Consider the following 20,305-nt stretch of genomic DNA (forward strand, 5'->3'; position numbering starts at 1 on the left):
TAAAATAAGTAAAAATTATGTGAACATATGGCCTACATACTTTAGTTTAAAGTTGTATGGATGATTGAAGAAAATGTCCGAAATATTTTCCTCGTGCATCAACATATATTATTTAATGGATCCGCCTCGCTCCATCGGTTTATGAAGGTGTTGTTCAGAAATGTTCTTCTTTCGAGATGAAAATGAGGTAGAGCACTATCGTACATTAATTTACAAGTTTTGCTTGGTAACTAGGAGTACCGGAACAGTAACTTGCGAGCGTAAGATACTGACTGCCTGAAATTCTCTGTACTGATAGGTATTGTACTGATAGGTATTGTACTGATAGGTATTATTTGTAAACATTAAAGAACGTGAAACGTACGTGCTAAGTTATATAATAACATGTGTTGACGCACATCGAATACTTCGATATACATTTTCTTGAATTGTTCATAACTTGAAAACTAAGATAGGATGTAGGTTCATATAATATTTTTTACTTAATTTAGTGTGTAGATTTGCCTCCGAAAGTAGTGATATGCATTTATGAACTACTCTGTAAGGCACAATGTCCAAAATCGGAATATATATATATATTTTTTTTTTAATAAAATGTCTTTTAGACATCACCTATATCGTTCTCTTATAATTTCACAACTTAAAAAATTAATTTTCTCAGAAAAGGGGAAAAACTATTTTTTAACTTGATAGAAAATCGTTGATTAATTAAATAATATCAGCAAAAAGAAAAGTATTCTTAACAAGATCAAATATCATTTAGTCATTTTTGTTTTACAATTAACACAGGAATAGTCTATTGAGTTGTTTTTACATCTCAATGGCAAAAAAAATTGTAAAAAAATTGTAAATTGTAAAATATTGTTTAGTATGGATATTGTTTAATGTATTTTTTCTTTTTTAGTAACTATTCTTTACGAACTTTTAAATCTGCAATCGAAAATCCACAAAAAAAACGTTGTATTAAAAATCTGTATTCTTTTTAAATATTGTTGTAATTAGCTATTTGACGTGTTTATTCTGTTTATTTATTTGATTTCTACTTATCTATTTACTTTTGTCAAAAAGTTGTCATTAAATCCATACTCATAATGTTCTGAAACATTAATAAATCGGAAAATAATAATAAACAATATATTATTAACACATTGAATGCGATGGGGATCATCGATGATTGGCACTCAGTTTGTCTGTGATGCAGAGGACACCGGTGACCGGTGATGTCAAGATAATAGAAACACATAATTCGAATAAATGTCAATATTTCTAAATTTTAACACAATATGTATGGCATGATAACAGATTCATGTTGCTGCTTTGGATAAGTGTAATATCAGCGTAACATTCAACGTGTTAATGATAATTGTTTTAATTGTAGTAATAAAAATACTCAAGTAATGGTTTACGTAAAAAAAATTAAGTGAAACCTCTCGGATTTAAAAAAATCATTCTTTTATTTTAATAATTTAAAATTTTTTTTTCAAATTTTAATTATTGATTTTGATGATTTCTTTCTTAAATCACTTTTTTGAATTTTAATAATTTTAACAATTTTTTATGAAGTTAATTCACTTTTGATAGTTGATAGAATAATGCTTACTTAACTTATTCATGGTAAAATAACTTAAAAATCACGTTTTTTTTTAGTTACGTCATTGAAATAAAAATGATATAAAGACATCTTAAACATATTTTAATATCTCAAGTTTTAATTTTTTAATTTTGATTTTGACAGCTGTCTTGATTAATTTGACGATTATTGCGTATATATTGTATATGACGGTTATATGTGTATAGCAATTGAATGGATATAAGCAGAATCGCGAGATCGATTTTTACGATATTGACATTTGACAGTCACGTGAAAGCTCGACTTGTACATAACACCGCGCAATTATAAGTTTCACATCGCCTGCATAGCTGGCGAACGAAGGCCGTTTCGCTTGGATTCGATTGATCGCCGACGGGCGTTACCTCGTCTCTGAAATAATTCATGTATCCCTGAGTGTGAGAGCACACCAACGACGCCAACATAGAAAATCACCAGCGTCGATCTGGCGCCTAGTCATCGAAGAGATGTCAGATCGATCTATTCCGTGATGCATACCAATCGATGCATCCGTTCACGTAGTAACTCGAACGCGCCGCCGGCCTTTATCTACTCTGTATGCTCGCTCAATCTTGATCCCTTCCCGATTTGCATGTCAGGCGAATTAATTTCGAAGCGATACGCTAATTTGCTTGCATTGCGCTCATGTCGCACCGAGGAACGAGGAGTTTCAGTCTTCCACGAGTAATAATCGAAGCTGTCTAGGTGCAGGTAATACTTAAGGATGTAAGCGGATACTATCTTAAGGAAACACGCAATCATCACGCACGATTTAATATAGTCAATAAAATTTATTAATATTCTCATGAGTTCTCGGGAATTCTCAATTTTGCTATATATACATATACACAATATAAGTGGAAATATTAAACAGTCATATTTCTTATATCTTTGCAGTATTGATATTTCAATGAACCTGTATAATCCGCTTGATTCAGGTAGTACGTTCTATCCATATTTTCAAGACGGCCGATATATGTAGACACATTTGTATGTCTATATTTGACTAGGATCATCTGTAGGTCTGTTCTTTTTTTATTTCTGTACTAGACTACATTAAAACTCTCTTTTTCGCTTTGGCCAAATATCAAACATAATATATATCTATTTCACTTTCAAAAATGTACACTAGTTCAGCCACAGAAAACAGACTTTATTGTAATATTATAAACAGACGCACGTCTAAGATACAGGCTGTCTTTAAAGTATGTATAGGACATATTTGTATCACAGTAACATATCTAATACATGTTACGAAGTTTGTACTCCATCTGACATGTGATGCTAGCGTACAAAATGCGCTTATTACATTTACAAATACTTGCCCAGTTACTGTCATTCGGAACTATCGTTTTATGTACACCAAAGTATACATAGTAGTTATGTACATAGAGAAAAACATAGTAATGGAAACTATGTATAAAGGCGACAACTATACAAATTTGATATGTACAATAAATGTAAATATGAATGAACATTTTATTTTTAATTGAAAAAGTTGTGATCCTTCCCAATAAACGAAAATGGATTAAATTGAAATTTTTTTTATCCGAATGCGTATTTCAAATAGTGAATCCTTTTTTTTGGATTTAATTGGATTCAATTGGATGCAATTGGATTGAAAAACTGAAAAATTTCCTATTCAAAATTTTGAATTGAACAATATTCACAATGTGTGCGTGTTGCACAGAAAAAGCTATTATTTTTAGATTGAAAGGCATAGAGATATGCTCCATGCAATTTTTATAAATGAATAAAAATGCATTCAGGATTGAAAAGCATTCATTTTAACATTCGTGAATCAATATTTCTGAAAATCTGAATCCATTTCAATTCATTTCAATCCATTCTCGTTTGCTGGATTGCTTAAAGTCAATTCCCTTACAAAAAAATACACTGAACTAGGCGTTAGCAGTCCGAAATGACTTAAATTGAGTGTTAACTTCCAAATAAACCTTCATCTTGAGGATTAACACTTAATTCGAATGTTATTTCGGACCGCCAATGCCTAATTCAGTGTATTTTTTCGTAAGGAAAAGTAACGTTGGTGCAATCGGGCCTCAATTATTTTCTTTTTACATCTAACACACATTCTACAGGAGTATGTATAGATATACTCTAGGACATCTCAGATTTTTTGAACTCAAAATCTTTTAAGTTTTTCGTACATTTCACAATAGCCTTAATTATGAATCCATAAATCCGGGTTCTCGATCCCATTCACGCCTCACATGCGTAAAAAAATTCATTTAAAAAGGAGCTTACTGCTCCATCTGTGTGATAAGTTAGAAAGCTTAAAGATTATTGTGAAATGTACGATTGCTTGGTCCACGGATCGAGCAGAGTTACTCAGCGCCTCGAATAAATATATATTTTTAAATTGCGAAACTATAAAATAATTTATTCAGTTTTTCGCGTGACATTAATTCTACATATAAAACTTGTATATTTGTCACCTTTAAGTTACCACTACTACGTCTTTTCTTTTGAGTGTATGTAAAGTCTCTTGTCTATATGATTACGTGACATATCAAATTGCAATGCATGATTTACGAAAAATAATTGATGACGGATGCTGCAATTATATTATTCCTTTTTTGTTCGAAAGATAACTTCAATCATACTTTTAAATCTATTATGAATAGCACTTCTAAAAGAAAATTAATTTAGTTAGCTTCTTTAGAAGAGATTTCTATATAGAAATATTTCTTCATTATCGATGATGTATCGATTAAATTATGCTGGTCTTTTCCTTGAAAAGTGATACACATTAAAAGACGCGATCGAAAAAATCACAGATGAAACCCATGCACGACTCGCGTAAAATTAATTGTAGTAGTACCTGTGAAGCTCACCATCGAACATAACTCTTGTACTCTTCGGTTATGCTCACTCTCTTGATAGTTTCGTAACCTAGAATTATCGAAAAACTAAAGCAGGCAGATTGGACGAGCCTCGCAGAGAGTCCTTTGCTAAACATATGCAGTCCTTCCTCGATCCACAGTATCCTAAATGCACTAAGCATACTGTCTAATCGTTGCACTTGCAATCTCGCTCTCACGATGTCTAAAGGATTCGTAATGATCGTGGTCGTAAAACCACCCAATGTGCCCGCAATCGCCTGTATACACAAGTGCGAGAACCAGTTCGGAAGTAGCTTTATAAGTTCATCTGCCAAAAAGGAGATATAAAAAAACATTACTCTTTTTTTATTTAATAGCTACGAAGTAGGATTGATGATGATTGGAAAAATCATGGACTTTATTCCAAAAAATTTGCCAACCCTGTTGTACAAAGTACAAAGTACAATTACCTTGATAAACCGTATACAATCCCCACCAAAGGGCACTATTAGGTACATACGCACACAAGGATGCCATATACCCTCGATAGAAGCCACGATAACCATCTCTCTGATAAATCAATCTTATTATTTCCGCGGAGATTTGCGCGCGAGTCTTTCCAGATTCAAGGGTCAGGCCTAAGGGATTCATTCCCATCTATAAAGAATAGAAACATTCGGCGTTAGTACCTCAAAGGAATCGTTGTTGAAGGTGTAGTGAATTTAGTAGAAACTTCTTGACTCACTTTATCTACGTACACCCTGCCGTGCTTGGTGCTATTTATGCCGAGAACCATTAGATGTTGACTGAGAACATCGAAAGGAACGACTATCGTTTGCCCAACTAAACTGGCAGCACCGCCAGCAATCAACGCTTTGACTTTGGAGTCAACGCGTCCAAGGGGTGTATCTTGACCAAGCAAGTGACGTACTCCTTCATAGGTTGATACATAAAATACACCAGAGACAATTTGAATGGAGCTTATCCAGAAACCTCGATAAAGGCCTGAAAAGCCTTCCACTTTATAAATTTTTCTACATGCATCTATCATACCTACGGAATAAAAGATATTGCATGAGAATTCGAAGGAAGATTATTTACTCTCTGTAAAATTGATTTATATATAATATTATCATGATGAAATTAATTTGCTTAATTTGCGATCAAGATATTATTATTTTCAGCTTTAGTTTATGATTGTGTTTCAAATCGGATAGTAATCAACATGCAGTTTATTTAATTTATTAAAACATGTGTTTAAAATTTACATAGAAATATTATTAGGCATTAAGTTTCAGCTTCAATAGCGTACAAAGCGCTTTTTACCCAGTTAACACCACTAACAGTAATAGAAAATCAATGTTAATTTCACTCTTGACAAGTAATTATTATGTACGTGTAATATGTGTGTGTGTATGTGTTATATTATATTTATATTGTTAAGACCCAGTTCCACAACTCACGGTTAATTCTTAACCGAGGTTCAACTTGTTTCTCATCTTTTTCCAATTCTAGAATTGGAAAGAGACAATGAATAAGTTGAATCTCGGTTAAAAGAATTAACCTCGATTTATGGAACTGGGCCTTAGTGTGAAATAATAATATTGATGTTAGATAATATTTACTGAGTTACTTATTTGTATTCACATTTTAGTCTAGTTTAATTTATTATTGTTTAATTTGCATTACCATTGTACATGTGATTTTGTCTTTGCACTTGTAGATGAGTTTTGATCACTGTCAGGGGATACAGGCAACACCTGACCGAGAATGAGGATAGCATGCTGAGCGGGAAGAATTTCGTCTTGTCCATCATGTCCCACTCGATGGTGCGAATGAACGGTGTTGCCTCTACTGCAGACATCTCTCGAATATGAACAGTTATTGTAGCTCGTAGCGATAGACGGATCAAACAGAAAGACTCGCCGAAGATTTGGCCTAACTTGATGCCGCATATCTCATCGGTGTGTTATGAGCATTAATGTTCCAAATTCTGTAAGTTTACAAATTTGTAATTACTAATAATTTGGGCAAAGTCAGAATTGGGAGTATAATTAATGTAACCAGATATTCTATTTTTGAAGTGATGTTTCGCCGTCAAAATATATCGAAATAAGAAAGAGAATAATTGTACTATTTTTTAAAATAATTATTATTGTATTTATTATTCTCATTCATATATTCATACATTATCATTTTCATTATATTCTCCCCCATATTTTCCCCTATTTGTGTAGTTGAACTACATTTCTTGCACTAAAAGACCTGTTTTTTTTTTAGAATTCTTTGAATTGATGCAATAAATTAAAATGAAACAAACTTACATTTGTTGTTTCACTTTAACTTACTGCACTATTATATGCATCAGTTCCAAAAGTTCATCAATAAAGAACTTAAAATTAAATAGATATATGTTGTGAAATTTGACGAAAATGAAAAGAATAAAGTTCTTATGCAGTCAAGTACACAGTAAAAAGCTTATGAAATATCAGAAAGAATCAGAAAGTTAACTTGTTAGAGTGTCTTTGAGGTTAACTTAACCTCAAAAGAACTCACTTCTTGAGTTATATATTCACATAATTTATATAATATGTATACTGCATAAATGAATTTTAATACTATAGATGAAAGATATCTTTCTGCCATTTCGAAATACATCTTCAACGGATTGTGCTTTGTCATTATAATTGCAAAATGTCAAAAGCAAAATGTCATTTCGGAGTCGATCGATTCAAACAATAAGAATCATAAGGAATTCACAAGGAATTTAATCGGATTTAATGAATTGTGTTGTAAAACAATAAGATTAACAGTAGAAGAAATTCGGCAACATTCAAAGCATGATAATTAAGAATAAAATATAATATTTTACAACATTGAAGCAATCCGTTACTCCGAAATTCTCTTCGTTGCTCCAAAGTCCAAAACATGAATGTATCTGTATTATTTTCCTATCACAGTGGTTATGAGCTGGTTATGAGAAATTTGTTAAACAATCATTTTGAATTTTTGTCTGAATAGCGATGCATGTAAAAATGTTCATGTCTAACAAATTGGAGCAATTAGAAATAAGTAAATTATAAGTAAAGTTGTTATTGTCGATTTTAATTAACACATTATTATAACATAATTTAAAAGTATTAACATTATTATTGATGATGCAATTACACAGGAAAGTGTAAGTCGTTCACAAAAATCGTTACTTACAATGATGTAATGTGCTATCCGATGATGATTTATTCCGAATTCTTCTCAATGTTCGCCTCTGTCGAGAGGAAAATTTAGATGTTTACAAAATAGTCGACATGGTCAGTCGTTTTATTACGTATTAACGCACGTGTTTAGTGTATTCCTTAAGGCAAATTCATTTTCATTCACAATATTTCACGACGAAATTATTGCAACGACGAGTTAGCAAAATCTGTGAAAAATGATGGGCCATTCACTCGGCAAGGTTGTTTTGTTGCGCACGCGCTCGATACTCTTCTATATTTCTTCTTGGTAGTGACATCTCAACGAAAATCCTGGATGTTACGTGATGTCACTTATCTGTGGATGTACAAAGCGGTAGCACCTGTTATCATCAATAAACGTCTTAATCACTAATTCACTACACGACGAACATGAAAAATAAAAATATTTCTTTCCTCAACGAAAACTCGAGGCAACAATGACTTCTCTGCGAATAATAATAAAATGAACAGCCTCCTTTGAGCAAAGAATTTAATAGTAATATGTTAAAAAAGTTTTATACAGATCATTCCACCAATATTGTAGTAATATTACAAATATTGCAGCAATGTTATTGCAAATTTCTATATTCAATGGAATAATTAATTTTTATTTAATTTGATTTTTTATTTAATTTTGAAATTATATTCATTTAATTGAGATAAATTCAAATTTTGTCATCTTACAAATAAATCGATGAATAAATATTATATTGTTTATATATCTTGCTTTTAGTTACAGCTTTGCAACTTAATGAATTCGAATGAAACAAAAAAGATTATGGCTATTATTTTTATATATTATAATTATACATGTATACATTTTTTCCAGCACAAAAAAAAGAAGCAGAAACATTGCAATATTATTGAAATATTCCAATGTTGCTACAGTAATATTGCTGGAACGATCTGTGTCATAATTAATTAGTTGGCACAAAATCTATCCCAACGCAGATTTTTAATAATTTTTACTAAGAATCGCTTTAAATCCTCAAAAATCTTCTAAAATCATAATGTATATAATATGCAATTTAGAAAGAGAGTTCACGGAGTTTTTTATCATGCAGTACTTTATTCAAGAGACATCCTTGGAACGTTCTGAGGATGTTCATAGGATATAGAGACGTTTTCAGGATATCTTTAGGGCGTTCTTTAGCAGTCCATGCTATATGAACAGTTAGCTTATTCCATCCAAGTTGCTGAAACGCTCACATTGGCCCAGGCTGATTTGAAGTTACATTAAAAACGTATCTCCATTCGCGCGCGCGAATATCTCGATGGCGATCGAATCGAATTTGCTCAAAGCTCGAGCTGAGAGAGCCCGTGATCCTCTCTCGCGTGGAGGTTCGTAGCATCATCCCTTCGTTGATCATCGAGCTGGCATGTCGCCAATGAGTTTCAGGCTCCGCCCAGCGCCCGGTTAGGTAGTGGTCGGCAAGGAGGCGAAATACGCGCAGGACTGAGTTCTACGTCACATTGGGGGCGTACACCAGAGCTCGGAGACAACCCCCGGCCGCGAGGGTGGCTCACCCCTCTGTTCGCGCTGAGATCAAATCACCCGATTCAGTGCTATCTTCGATCTTCGCGTTGTAACACCGGGCGACGAGATTGAACTCGCGTCGCGCGAATTCGATTGCGCGTTTTTTTTTTTGCAATTTCGAATTGGTGATCCTGTTTGCCTACAGTGAGGAATTTTCGACTCGATAACGATTGATCGGAAGACGAAACGACGAATTGCGAAGTTATGATGAATCTTGCCGATCAGGAGGTGCCTGCCGCGACGACAGAATTGGCGGGCTTAGTAAGTAACTGAAAATTTGTTTGTTATTTGAAAGATGGAATTGAATTTCTAAAGATTTTGTGATCTTTATTAATAGAAAAAAAAATTTTTTTTAAATTAATGATTAGTTATCTCAGAGGAAATCAAGTAAATTTGTAATATTTGATCGATTTGTGTTAAATATGAATCTTGTTAATAATATATAAATTGACGTGTTTATGTAATTGATAAAGAAACAATTTTTTATTTAAGAATTACTATCTTCTCGAAAAGTCAAATAAATTTGTAATATTTGATTGATTTATATTGAATTCTCATTAATAATATGTACTTAACGTGTTTATTATATCCTTTATTAATTGATAAAAAAGATTTTAGATGTTTGAAAATTAACTAAAAAAGTCAGTGAATTTGTAATATTTGATTGATTTGTATTAATCCGTAAAAGTCTCATAAATAATATACGCAATTAATTTATTACAATCTTTATTAATTGATTTATTAATTGATAAAAATGATATTTCTTAAGGATTAGCATCTCAAAAAATCAAGTGAATTTAATATTTGATTGATTTAATCTTGTTATGCATGAACAGATAAATAAGCTGATAACTTAAATAGATGATATTGGATTCGCAAATAAATTCGTTCAGTTTTAGCTGAGAATTGTGTACAATATTTTCGTTAAAATTGAACGAAATTTAAATAAAAAAAAAGTTTTTAATGCTTGAAATCTCTACTTTAAAAGGTTGCTATATTTTTTGAGTTTATGTGAATTTGATAATTTTTACATATAAAAAACTACGAGCTGAAAAAAAAAATGAAAAATTTTTCTCTCACTTTGAGGACTTGTTATGTGTCCAAAAAAATTTACAAAAATTTTTTACGATCAGATATAAAAGCTTGAAGCTTTTCTTCAAAATTCTTTGAAACAAATAAAAAATAATAAGATAGTTCTTTAAAAAATATTTCTATGATTTTTGTTACTCGCAGATTAAATAAAAAAATATTCTGACTTTGATTGCTTATAACTTCAATAAAGATCATCGTACCGCAATTAAAAAAACAGATTCTTAAACTTTGCTCTAAATGGTATAGTTGCCAACTTTAAAAAAAGAATAGAATAAAATTGTATTATTCCAATCTAAAAAAAACCGAACAAACTTATTTGCCAATCGAATTGTTTACATTAAAAATCTTTCTTTTTATAAATCAAACAGAAATCTCGCATTTAAAAATAAAACATTTATCTTCATCATATTACATACACATTTTTTTTTATTTTTATTCAGATTGCTAATAGAAAAATTACAAGACCTTATCTGAGAAAAAAAAAGTATAAATAATAATCTTTATTCGTCAATTTATTTCTAGGCGATAACATTTCTTTTTCATTGCAATATAACATTAATTGCAGTTACCTCACTAGATAAAATAGAATAGTAAAAATTAAAAGAAATTATTTCATGTTTAATTACACAGAAATAAAGCGAAAAAATATAGAAGGTCTCAAATCACAATCGATTACATTTATTCGAGTTACAAATAAATCCGGCTGCTTTTCTCCACTTTTCTTTGACGTTTCTAAATTCCTGAAACGACATAGCATTACGTTAATACCTCTATCCAAGAAGGTGCAGCATCAAAACGTTGCCGGTCACGAAGGTGTTTAAGACCCATTAAACACCGCCGCATTAAGAGCTGCTCCGTTTGATACGGATATCCGACTTCCTCGGGGCCGACACAATAGAGTTCTCGGCGAGTGGCACGAAGTCCAGGGTCATCGTGCGTACAATGCGGCCACTCGAGAGATGATCGCTCGGTCGGGTGGCGAATTGCCGCGGCACGCGCCTCCACGCTCCGATGGCTCGTCCCACGGGTGCCACCCCTTTTGTGTCCTCTAAACACGTAATTGTCGCCGTTACTCCTCGCGTGCGTACGTGCGTGCGTACCACCACCGTGACGACACGATGCGTGCGGGACCCGCGGGTGGTCAATGGACATAGGGACGTGAGAGAGGGGATGACTTGGCGAGTACTTGATTTATGTTTGTTGACTCTAAAAATCGGCCGATTCCCACACACGCGGTTCCTACCTCACCGTCGGGTCGACGCGACGCCGGGCGCCGTTTAATTGACTGCCGCAAGAGATAGCATATGTCACCACTCGAGTTTCCCATGATTAGGGGTGGCCTCCTCGGGAACGGGGCGTGTGCGAAATTACCCGTGCTAGCTTGTATTTGCTGATTGTTTAACTGTTCATTTCATTCTTCTCGATGAGTTTGGTATTAACCCTCCGAAGTTGACGTCAAAGTCTGTAATACGATTACTGATCTGCGAGATAATTCATTTTATTTATGTTAATTAAAAGACACTAATTAATCCTTCGCACATCACAGAATTTGAAAATTTATAAGACTATTTTTCGACTTTGAATTATTTTGCTGATTTCGTCTCAAATTTGAACACAAAAGTGGAAATTCCGAGTTATATAATTGTATATAGTATTCCTAAAAAGGTTGAAAGAGTATATCATTTTTTTCGATTTTTTGAACCCCAAAAATCTTTTGAAAAACACAATCGTCCCTCACCAAAAAAACACATCATGAAAAACACAATCATGACCTGGATGATCTGACTAATTAGAGGTGAAATGTAAAATAGTTTGCGGGGGGGTTTAATTTCAAGAATGACATAACTTGTATAAGGAAAAAGTAATATTATAAATATATTTTAATATTTTAATAAGAATAATCCAAATTTGCAAATGTAACGTAAAGAAAATTGAATTGTTTGACATTTTTGACAAAGATATTTATAATTGAGTGGATCCAATAAACTCACCGTCAACTTTGGAGGATTAAACTAGGTATCGTGTATTCTCGCATGATCAGCTTGATGCTATTAGTCTTACAATAAAATAAATGATATGTTATATGTAATATTTCTATACGTTACACTTTTTGAGCGTTACTTTTATAACTAAATCGACACTTGAGATCCATGCAAAAAAACGTAACTTATAAAAATTCCTTTCAGCGCGATCTTTGCAACGCGTTGTGGGACGCAATTAGCTGATAAACTTGGATACAGTGCGACGAGTTCTTTAATCTCGAAATCTCTTCCACACTGTCCCTCTCGCCGGGCATTGTCCGCCTTTCAGTGTTCACCACTGTCATTATCTTCGCGATTCGTAAGGGTAGGAAGACGGCAGGGAAACTTTCTTGGCGAAGTAACCCGAGTTTTCGCCTGTGATTGATAAAATTGACCATCCTTGCCATTATCGACACGTAATTAGCAGAAGGAACTGTGGCCGCCTTTTATCTGCTCGCTGACCAAAGTGGAGCACACATGAAATGCGGATTGTTAAAAATGTTTCCATTTTGTGAGTTCATTTTAGGCTATTTTTAATTCCCGTCAGATTTTAGGATACAATTCTATTTGTAATTTTGTGCACGTATTTTAATATACACTCATCAGCTAAAAGCTGTAATACTTTTTTCGATGAGTTTCGAAATGTAATCTACTCATCGAGCGATCTTATTTATGGATCTAATCATTCATGTTCAATCGCTTTACGAGAAAGACTGAGTTTCCAATAAAAAAAAAGTGTTATAACATTTTAGCTAATGAGTATTCGTGTATTTTAATTTTACGTGTGTACTATATTTCGATTTTTTTTAAATGTTTTTCATAACATCTGGCACATAACATTGTAAATAAAATTTTATTATTACAGCGGTAACAATCATAATAATGTCCATTATAATGTCATTATAATTACACATATCAAAAATTTTTGTAGATTGTAGATTTTATACCAGTTCTTGTTTACCAGTTCTTGTTTGGATTACAGAATCTAGAATTTATCTTTAATCTCTCTCTCTAAAAGTCACTTTTTATCAACCATTTATCACTGTCTCAATACTTCATCTCCAGAATATAGCTTCCTAGTCCGTCGAGTGATCACGAAAGGGACGACACAGTTTGACGACGTGTCGTCCGCTCTCGATGACTTTATTATAAACCGAACCGAAGTGCACAATTACTACGAGGGAGAACATGGATTTGGGGTGCCAGGACCTCTGTATATATACCTCGCGAACGACGGGGCGTTCCCTCGATCCGTCGTGGCCGTGGGTATCTCGTTTTCACGAGAGGCATAAACGCGCGCATATATAAACTTGCGTGCCGAGTGCGTTCAGCACGCATTCGTCTAAAACGACTTTCCGCTGGGAAAGGCCACGAGACATCAAATGGTACACGGCTCTGTGTTTGCGCCTTCCACTTACGCGTCATTGCCTGATCAATCCGCTGTTAAATCCTACTCGACAAAAAAACACCGATGTTGGAAGATTGTGCACTGAAAGAAAAATATTTTTGGTATTTGTGACTATTATTGCATAATAAAATAATTATGGAAGTTCTATCATGTATTTATTATTGCTATAATGTTAGAATAAAAATTATATATATTTATGTATATATAAAGATAATATATTGACACATAATTATTTTATCGTGCGATTATAGTGACGAAAACAAAATATTTTTTTAGCAGTTCGACAATGTAAAAGACGATTAATCAGCATCTAGTCTCGATATATTATTTCTAAATATCACGCGCAGTATAAATAATACTTTCAGCATTAATTAAGTATGATTGAAAAGTATTAGATACGTTTATCTACTAAATATTAAACTTAAGATACTGGATAAATTTTTAAAAATTAATTTAAAAAATACAAGTATTTCTATTTTATTAAATTAATGCATATAGAATATATTAATACCTATTTCGTGCGCAATTGGAATACTCTACGTGTCTCGCGAATCGTTTTTGCGTCAGTAAATATATATACATAATGGATTGACAGGCGTATTAAACATTTAAGGCGGTATTAGTGAATGTAATTAAAATTTATGTTGAAGCGCACGGATTACAGGCGCCGTGCCATCGCGGCAACTAATTGCGGACGACGATTAATTGCGATCAAAGGAAAATCTCGAGAAGAAATTATGAACAAATAATGAAACTTTGAGCAGCGTGACTCCGCCGGATGCTCGTTAATATCAATACTTTCTATCAGAGATATCCAACATGGGAAATTATACATTGTATATAATATTTTCGGGACAATTCGACATTTTAATTGTTTTATCATTTTATGAACCTAATTTCCCTTTCCCACGTGATAGAGTTTTTCTCGAATAGTATACTTTTTCGCGCGAGATTTTTTTTCGCGACGATAGTTTGCGCTCCCATAATCTGTAGTCAAATTTTACGGAATCAAAGGCAACGTTTGCGTTATCGAAATTCCCAAAACCGGTAACTGAGTTTACCACTAGATTGCCCCGCAAGGAGGAAACCGTCCAATCGTTCACCGGATGTCTTCCTCTTGCCCTTCTCTTACCCTTCATCGTCTATTTCTCACTGTGTCTTTCGCGCGCTTCTATATTGAGAGTCTCACAATCACTCTCTGAAATCACTTGCATTCTCTTTCACATTCGTCTAACATTTATTCTATAATATCGGAACAAACTAGACAAACAAATATCGCTTCCTTACTTCAAACATGACACAGCTAAAAAAAAAACCGTAATTCTTCGATTATTGAATGAGTTAAGTAAACATGACTATTTCCGGATTAAGAGAATATGAAACGAAAATGACATTTGACCATGTTAAGATTATATTCTTTTTGTTGATATTATTTGATTAGTCAATAATCTTCTATCATATTAAAAAATAGTTTTTTCCCTTTTCTAGAAAATTTGATTCTTCGAGTGTGTCGTTATATTGAAGTAAGAGGAGTATATATTAGATTATCTGGCGATTATCTGTAATCATAGTTCTCAGAGGAAACATTTGAATATTATTAAGTCTCTGTAGTAATCCATATTTCTTATTCCTGTGTTTCTAGCCTGGAAACGGATTTGGCAGATTACCCGAGCCACTTCAGACGGTAGCCGGCGAATATTGTCCCACTAACTACCCAGTATCTCAAACGGCGAACAATGAAAAGCTGCACACTGGTAAGTGGAATGTTCGTTGATAAAGGTCTCTTAATAGTCGGCAGCGTGATAATCGCTTTTCAATTTAAACGCATACGAAGAGGATTCACAAGAACTCGCAGACAATTTTCTACGCGCGCCATTCAATGGTTCCATTTTCTAAGAGAAAGTGCATCTACACAAAAATATCTGAATCACTTTAACATTTTAACTTGACGTTCTTAACGAACTTGCGAGGGTGCAATCAAGGGAAAAGGTGAGCGAGGAGTAGAGAGAGACCGGTCGATTCTTCGATTCCCCCGTTCGACTTTGAAGCTCTTTGATATCGTCGCGGCTCGGAGACGTCGCGTTTCCATCGGGCGAGGCTTTCGATACACGAAGACCGTCGACCGCGAAAGGAGAAGCGCACACATAGGAAAGGGCACGTTTAGGAACACGTGCGGGGACGTGTACCCCGAAACGAAACGCTGGCAAGGAGAGAGGCGGAGGGTGAGTTATACCCCCCGAAGAGAGCCTGTCACTCGCAGGCAGCCGAGTCGATATCTTTATATAGTCGCATCAACGACGACATTATTTTCCAAAGGTCGCGACGAAACGCGGTTGCATCGTGTGACATCGCCCGAGACAATCTGCTCGGAGTACTTCTTGCCAATTACTCGGCCCGACAATATTTCCTAAATAGCTGGCCGACATTTCGCTCAACAACGCGTTTTCAGCACCAAAAATATGCTTTCGGTAATCGACAAGTATTTTCTTGGCATCAATTCGTACAATCCGACGATATCTTGATTCTTCAATTCCTTCAATCGATACCTATAGTATCGATGATGACATCTTCTACTTTAAAAGTAAATACTTTTTCTTAGTTTAAGTAGCCCATTGGCAAAAGTCGCTATATCCACTTGAAACTTTTTTGGTGAGAGTTGGTGAGACAAAAAACTTGTATAATTTTTCTCATCCAAGTTATGAATCAGATTTTTTTTAATTAAGAAGAAATTTGTCATCATTGTTTTAGTTTAAAAAACGCGTATAATGTGGTATGAGAAATACAGTTTTTATTAAAATAGAATACACTTGACTGATGTTGAGGAAAAATTTTAGCTATTTTGGAATAAAATGTCTGTCATATTAAATATGACTAATGGATATAACTACATCTGCAACAGTAGGAATTTAGAAAATTGTATCTTTATTTTTCCCTTATATACAGTAAAAATAATTTACCTCTTTTTACAATTTAGATCCACTTTTCTCTCTTCATTTAATAGTACTAATTAGTATTGACATGTAAGATCATCTTTAGGAATTCAAAGGTTTCAGAATCTAATTTTTTCATATTTTTAACCACAGCTGCTTTTTTGTATATAGCTAGGTTACTCAATTAAGATTTAGATTTTAGAATGAAAGATGTTCTCGTGACTACTAAAGACTACGAACTAATTCGCCCCACGATAATTTCATCCTCTTTCGCGACGAGAATCTTCTTCCAGGCGAGTGTCCTAGCCTTGACCTAGAAACATGACATCAATTCCTTGATACGAGATTCACTAAGTGACGTGTTATCACCGCAAAGACTTCCCTGGGACGTCCTCATAGTGGAATTCCTCATAGTCCCCTCCTTAGTATCTCGGTCGTAGAGAATCGCCGAACAACCCCAGTCAGCGTCTGGTTGCAGTGATTGACACTTTATATCTAGCATTGGCACGCCACACCGCTTGCTCGGGATGGACCACCTCCACCTAACTCAATCACTGCCTATAATGCCGCAATTTCTCTATCATAATCGCGTTACGTCCCCTCTCTACACCAGCTCGATCCACTTTTCGACACGACGATTCAGAAATATTGAAACGCCGCCGCGATGGATGAAAGTACTGCTGATCGTTTTCTCTCTTTTTCTTTCTTTCTTCTCCCCCGTTATCTCTATCTCTCTCGTCCGTCTTTTTCATATTCCGCATATCTGAAAACTGCGTTGTAACTTTTCTACCTTTATGACGAATGTTTCCGACTACAAAATTTAATTAGATTCGTTCGTATTGAAATTACAATGTAAAAAGCAGTAAAAATTGAAAAATTTTTCGTGCAATATTTATATGAAAACAATTTTGATAAAGTATATAAAAATTAAGCCAGATACAGAATTTGAAAATAATTATGATGAGCCATCAAAATAATTATATGGATCTCAAGCTAGTTGCTACACTATAAAAGAATACATAAAATTACATAAATAATATATACGATGGAAATATACATAAAATGGTGCGTTTTTTATAAAAATTAATAAAAAAACTTTTACCTCTACTTGTCTAAATATAAATCGAAGAAAATGTGTAATGCCTTGCTGAGCCAGCTTATTAAATTCACACAAACAACCAGTTGGCTGTTTGATACAATCAACTAAGTCTTACTCATCATTTCTTTCATATTGTCTAAATATATCTTCACTGTTAAAAATGTTTTTAAATTTTATTAAATTTTAAGTTACACAATTTGAATTTAATTTCATGACATTATATTATAAATTTAATGTATTTATAATTAAAAAGTATATTTGTGTACATAAAATTTAATGTATTTTTCATGAAAATTTATGAAAATTTAAGTATTTTTCATAAAATTTTATTAAATTTCATAAATTTAATGTACACGTTCATTACATTGAAGTAATTACTGTGACTTAATTTTCAATTAAATCATTTATTACTTTTAATTTCGTTCATAACCACGAGCTTCATTTACATGTAAAGGAAGCTCATAGTTATATTTCTAATAGTGTTTATATTAAAGCTTCTTCAGATGATATGACTTTTGTATACATTCGTAAAATATTAGTCTACATTCAATCATGCATTCAATATATATATATAATAATTATATATATCATGTGTGTGTATAATATTTGCTAATGACATGTTGGAGGCTTCGTTAGAAACGCCTACATGTAAAGAATAATTTTACATAAATATCTAAGTAGATAGATCTAAAAGTAAGTCTTTTGTTGAACTATCAAAATAATTATATAAACCTCATGATTAGCAATGCTGCAAAATGTTTTTTCTGGAAACCGATTAAACATTCTATATATACGTATAATTATTTTAATAATTTAACAAAATTATTTTATAGCTATAAATTTTTAGATACTTCAGCAGAACTACAGCCCGTGTAAAATTACTCACTATAATTATTATAATTTTACATAAAATTGTTTAATCCTACAATGTCAAAATTTTTTGTAGCAGTATCATCATGCTTGAGCGTTCTACATAATTATCTTGATGGTCCAACGTAATTATTTTCAGATCTAATTTTCTGATCTAATTTTTATATACTTCAGCAAAACTGTTCTCTCCTCGTAGAGCACGTAGTTGATACGTGTAATCTGTGCGATCGTAAATTTGTCGAGCGACAGGGATTTAATGCGACATTCAAAGACATTGCGAACACTCGAGAGAAGTCTTATTTGCTGAGGAGAGTATTATAGCCGAGCAATGAGCTGTGGCGTAAGTAGATTCGATTCGCGTCGGACGGGATTTTGTCATGGAACGAAACGAGGTTACCGCCGAGTGGCTACCCATGGCGAATCCTGGAGGCCCATTAAACGCACCCCAGTTCACCGTGGCAGCATTCTTATGCGCCCATTCACGCGGAAGGGTTTGTTTTTGCCTCTGATTCATTCGCGGTCTTCTCGCCTCCCTTTGTCCTCGGCAAGGATCTCGCTGATCTCAGATTCGGACTAGCGCGTTTCTTTCCATCGCGAAAGTGTTAAGTATATTGAAGAACTATCTGTCTCCTTTTTATATCGAACGTATTGAATAAATACGCATATCAATAATATAATTAATCAAAAATAACGAAAGCACACCACGTGACAATCTATAGCAAACATCACTCGACATACATGTGCTCCACATATATAATATAAATGTATTTGCGTTCTCTCCCGCCCATTATTTGTTTTATCTCGTGATTAATAATCATGATTAATTAATGCGTGTTGTTACACAACGAATTAACAAAAAATTAACTTTGATTACAGGGAGCGAGTTATACATGCCACAAGACTACAGGCAAGAAACCTGGTTGCAAGATGGTGAGTGTGCTGCAGTCAAAATTTTATTTTCTTGGCACACGTATATTTTATAATGCTTCAATTAATTACTATAATAATATTGTAATAATATAATTGTCCATAATAATATAATGGTGCACGTTATATATTTGATTTTAATAGAGACTTAAGTCTCCCAAAACCATTAGCCCGGATAGCTCAGTCGGTAGAGCATCAGACTTTTAATCTGAGGGTCCAGGGTTCGAGTCCCTGTTCGGGCGATTTTTTTTTGCTTCTTCATCCCGAAAGTGTTCATAATATAAAAATGATATCTTTACTATGATTAAGTTTCAATTAATACACATAGCAAGTAAAATAAATGTCCAATAACTAAGCTAATAAGAATTAAGATGTGACAAGTTTTATATTATTATTTATTAATTAATAATTAATGGCATTCTAAAAGAAATTAAAACCCATATGAAACTTTGTTCTGTCAATGATCGAACAATACATGTAAATTTAAAAAAAAACATTTAAGTGAAATTTTATTATTGTATAATTCCGCGTGGAAAAAACAGTTTTGTTGAAGCATCAAAAAATATAGCTAAATATAAATCTGAAAATAATTTTGTTGGATCATCAAAATAATTTTGTTGGATCATCAAAATAATTATGTAGGATTCAGTATGATGAGTACATAATAAAAAACATTTTGTATTTATATTAGAAACTGTCTATTCAAGTCCTTAAAATGTGTTAAATTTTTAATATA

The 20,305-nt window shown here is 33.3% G+C and overlaps 3 protein-coding genes and 1 non-coding gene across 6 annotated transcripts in view; 2 read left to right on the forward strand and 2 right to left on the reverse strand.

Moving 5' to 3' along the window:
* Nucleotides 1-254, reverse strand: part of LOC105147052 (nicotinate phosphoribosyltransferase) — a 31,840-nt gene extending 31,586 nt beyond the window's left edge. Inside the window, exon 1 of one of the 3 annotated variants that reach the window (XM_087414813.1) lies at nucleotides 41-254. The gene's annotated coding sequence lies outside the window, so the exon portion shown is untranslated. The remainder of the gene's footprint in view (nucleotides 1-40) is intronic. The other 2 variants (XM_087414811.1, XM_087414814.1) reach the window with 2 other exon arrangements.
* A 2,126-nt stretch (nucleotides 255-2,380) lies between these two features.
* On the reverse strand, nucleotides 2,381-7,937 carry LOC105147044 (solute carrier family 25 member 44). The gene is made up of 5 exons (XM_011057768.2): nucleotides 7,660-7,937; nucleotides 6,142-6,445; nucleotides 5,198-5,505; nucleotides 4,923-5,109; nucleotides 2,381-4,780 (listed from the first exon to the last, which is right to left on the reverse strand). Exons 2-5 carry the CDS (start codon nucleotides 6,314-6,316, stop codon nucleotides 4,461-4,463), a joined length of 990 nt encoding a protein of 329 aa, XP_011056070.1. The 5' UTR covers nucleotides 6,317-6,445; nucleotides 7,660-7,937; the 3' UTR covers nucleotides 2,381-4,460.
* Nucleotides 7,938-8,038: 101 nt separating this feature from the next.
* The window catches only part of Ets96B (ETS variant transcription factor Ets96B), a 29,956-nt gene continuing 17,689 nt past the window's right edge, over nucleotides 8,039-20,305 (forward strand). Inside the window, exons 1-3 of the mRNA XM_011057774.2 lie at nucleotides 8,039-9,483; nucleotides 15,386-15,497; nucleotides 19,519-19,572. Of these exons, the coding sequence (XP_011056076.2) occupies nucleotides 9,427-9,483; nucleotides 15,386-15,497; nucleotides 19,519-19,572 (223 nt within the window). The 5' untranslated portion in view covers nucleotides 8,039-9,426. The remainder of the gene's footprint in view (nucleotides 9,484-15,385; nucleotides 15,498-19,518; nucleotides 19,573-20,305) is intronic.
* Nucleotides 19,739-19,811, forward strand: TRNAK-UUU (transfer RNA lysine (anticodon UUU)). The gene has a single exon. It is a non-coding gene; the product is annotated as a tRNA-Lys (tRNA).

This window comes from Acromyrmex echinatior, chromosome 16 (assembly GCF_024713525.1).
Source record: "Acromyrmex echinatior isolate Ae372 chromosome 16, ASM2471352v2, whole genome shotgun sequence".
Lineage (NCBI taxonomy): Eukaryota > Metazoa > Arthropoda > Insecta > Hymenoptera > Formicidae > Acromyrmex > Acromyrmex echinatior.